The 1,846-nt window shown below is 39.3% G+C and overlaps 1 protein-coding gene across 1 annotated transcript in view; it reads right to left on the bottom strand.

The window, feature by feature from the left end:
* Positions 1-1,059: 1,059 nt before the first annotated feature.
* Positions 1,060-1,846, bottom strand: part of KLB (klotho beta) — a 55,404-nt gene continuing 54,617 nt past the window's right edge. Inside the window, 1 exon segment of the mRNA XM_006873214.1 lies at positions 1,060-1,448. Within this exon segment, the coding sequence (XP_006873276.1) occupies positions 1,060-1,448 (389 nt within the window).

The raw sequence follows: 1,846 nt of genomic DNA, 5'->3' as shown, positions 1-1,846 counted from the left end.
GGGAGGAGTGATGAAAAATAACTCATCAAACTAAATAAAGTAATGTATCAGGTAATCCTCATAGCTTATCTAAGTGGTACAGTGAATGTACTTAATGTCTCCTCTAGCATGGTCTTTGTAACTCTGAATAAATAATTGAGTGTGGACATGAAAATAGGGTGTATGGGATTTTAACGTGGGTATTGGTCAGTTCTGCCATTCAGTTAGATTTTAAAGGAGCCATCTCAGAAGCAAAAACAGATGAGCCAGGACCATCAAGAAAGAAGAGCCACAAATGGAGCATGAGAGCCCAGCACAGAACAGCGTCTCTGAGAGACAGCAGCTGTGGGTTTCCTGGCTCATGTATTGAATAAAGCTGAGTGCCTATGGGCAGGAGGCTGGCTTACAGAACGTGTCCTTTGGGTATTTACAGACAGCACTAAAGAAGCTTTGTAACAATTGCTTAAGCAAGACAAAGGCCAAGGAGATAACATGGCTGAGAGGCTGAAGACAAGAGATGTGCCTTCAGGACTGCAAAGAAGAGGCATTCTTGACTGGAGACCTGCCGCATCCTGAGCTGTTTCTGATCTGGAATTATACTCTGTTCAATTCTCTAATAAGCCCCACATTTGTGAGTATTGTATGTGAGTTCTGCATGGCCACTGCAACAGATTATCGAACCCAGCTGAGAAGTGAGAATGCTGTAGGAGGGATGGTTGGTGTGAGAATAAGATAAAAGAGGTTGAATGTTGGACACATGTCTGATCTCTACATCACAGGAATATTTTGAGTCTGATTCCCTTTCCCTCTTGTGAAGCCACAGAAGACAGACATAGCTTCCATGCCATTTTTGCAAGCTTTCACTTTCAGGTCCAACAGCTAAATTCACATGTCAACACTAAGGGGAAATTCATTTGAACCACACAGCAAAGAGACATCTACTGTCATCACCCTGGTTAACATCAATTTCTCAAATTGTCTTGTTTCTACAACTTCTCGAAGTTACCAGTATGTGGAACTGGAGTGATTTTTTTTTTTTTTTAACTGTCTTTCTATCATGCTGACAGAAATAGGATCAGTTTAGCTAAGAACTCGCTTGTGGCCTTTCTTTAATGGTATGTGTTGTAAGTTCTTTGCTTTCCAAAATTTTCTTTTCTTTCGCTTATGAAAAATGGTAATTGATAAGAGTAGGGCCAGGGTGGAGAAGAAGCAAAAACCAAAGAATATCAGTGGTTTCTTCTGCACAAGAAACAAGCAGATAACACATTCTGCATTGCTCTGAGTCTCACTGCATCTAGGGCTGCTGTTTCCAGACGCAAAGCCACTGCTGCTGATGAGTTTGTTGTAAAACTGTATTGAGGACTTAGCTTTGAAATCAGGTGTGAAGAATCCAAATCGAGGTTTAGCTTTTTCTTCAGTCAGTTTGAATGCATAATAGCCTTTGATTTTGACTTTATCAATCAGGTATGCTGGGGGGGGAAATCAGAAATGAGTATTATTAGTCACAAATGGAATATAAAATATCTTTGAATAAGAATTTCATTTTTACTGGCACAAGCTACAGTTGTATTCATATAAAAGGCAGTGGTTCTCATTAAAGGGTTGATATTCTTGTATGATTCATGTAAAGATGGTGAATTTAAATTTTCAAAAGAAATTTGAAGTAAAACTTTGTTTTCCCAAGTATTTTAGGATTACTTATGAATCAAATTTAAGGAGAAACATGAAGGTACAAAAATACTTGTCGGGACTTCTGGTACAGCAGGACAGCAAGAAAAGGTAGGGACTTGCTCTGGCAGAAAAAACTATTGGGATCTCATAAAGGAAACATTCAGAGACCAGTCCCACGGCTTTTGGACTATCATAA

The sequence above is a fragment of the Chrysochloris asiatica genome, unplaced genomic scaffold (genome assembly GCF_000296735.1).
Source record: "Chrysochloris asiatica unplaced genomic scaffold, ChrAsi1.0 scaffold00230, whole genome shotgun sequence".
NCBI classification, from domain to species: Eukaryota; Metazoa; Chordata; class Mammalia; order Afrosoricida; family Chrysochloridae; genus Chrysochloris; species Chrysochloris asiatica.
Note: the sequence above shows the minus strand (reverse complement) of the source record. Positions and strands in the feature narration are given on the sequence as shown.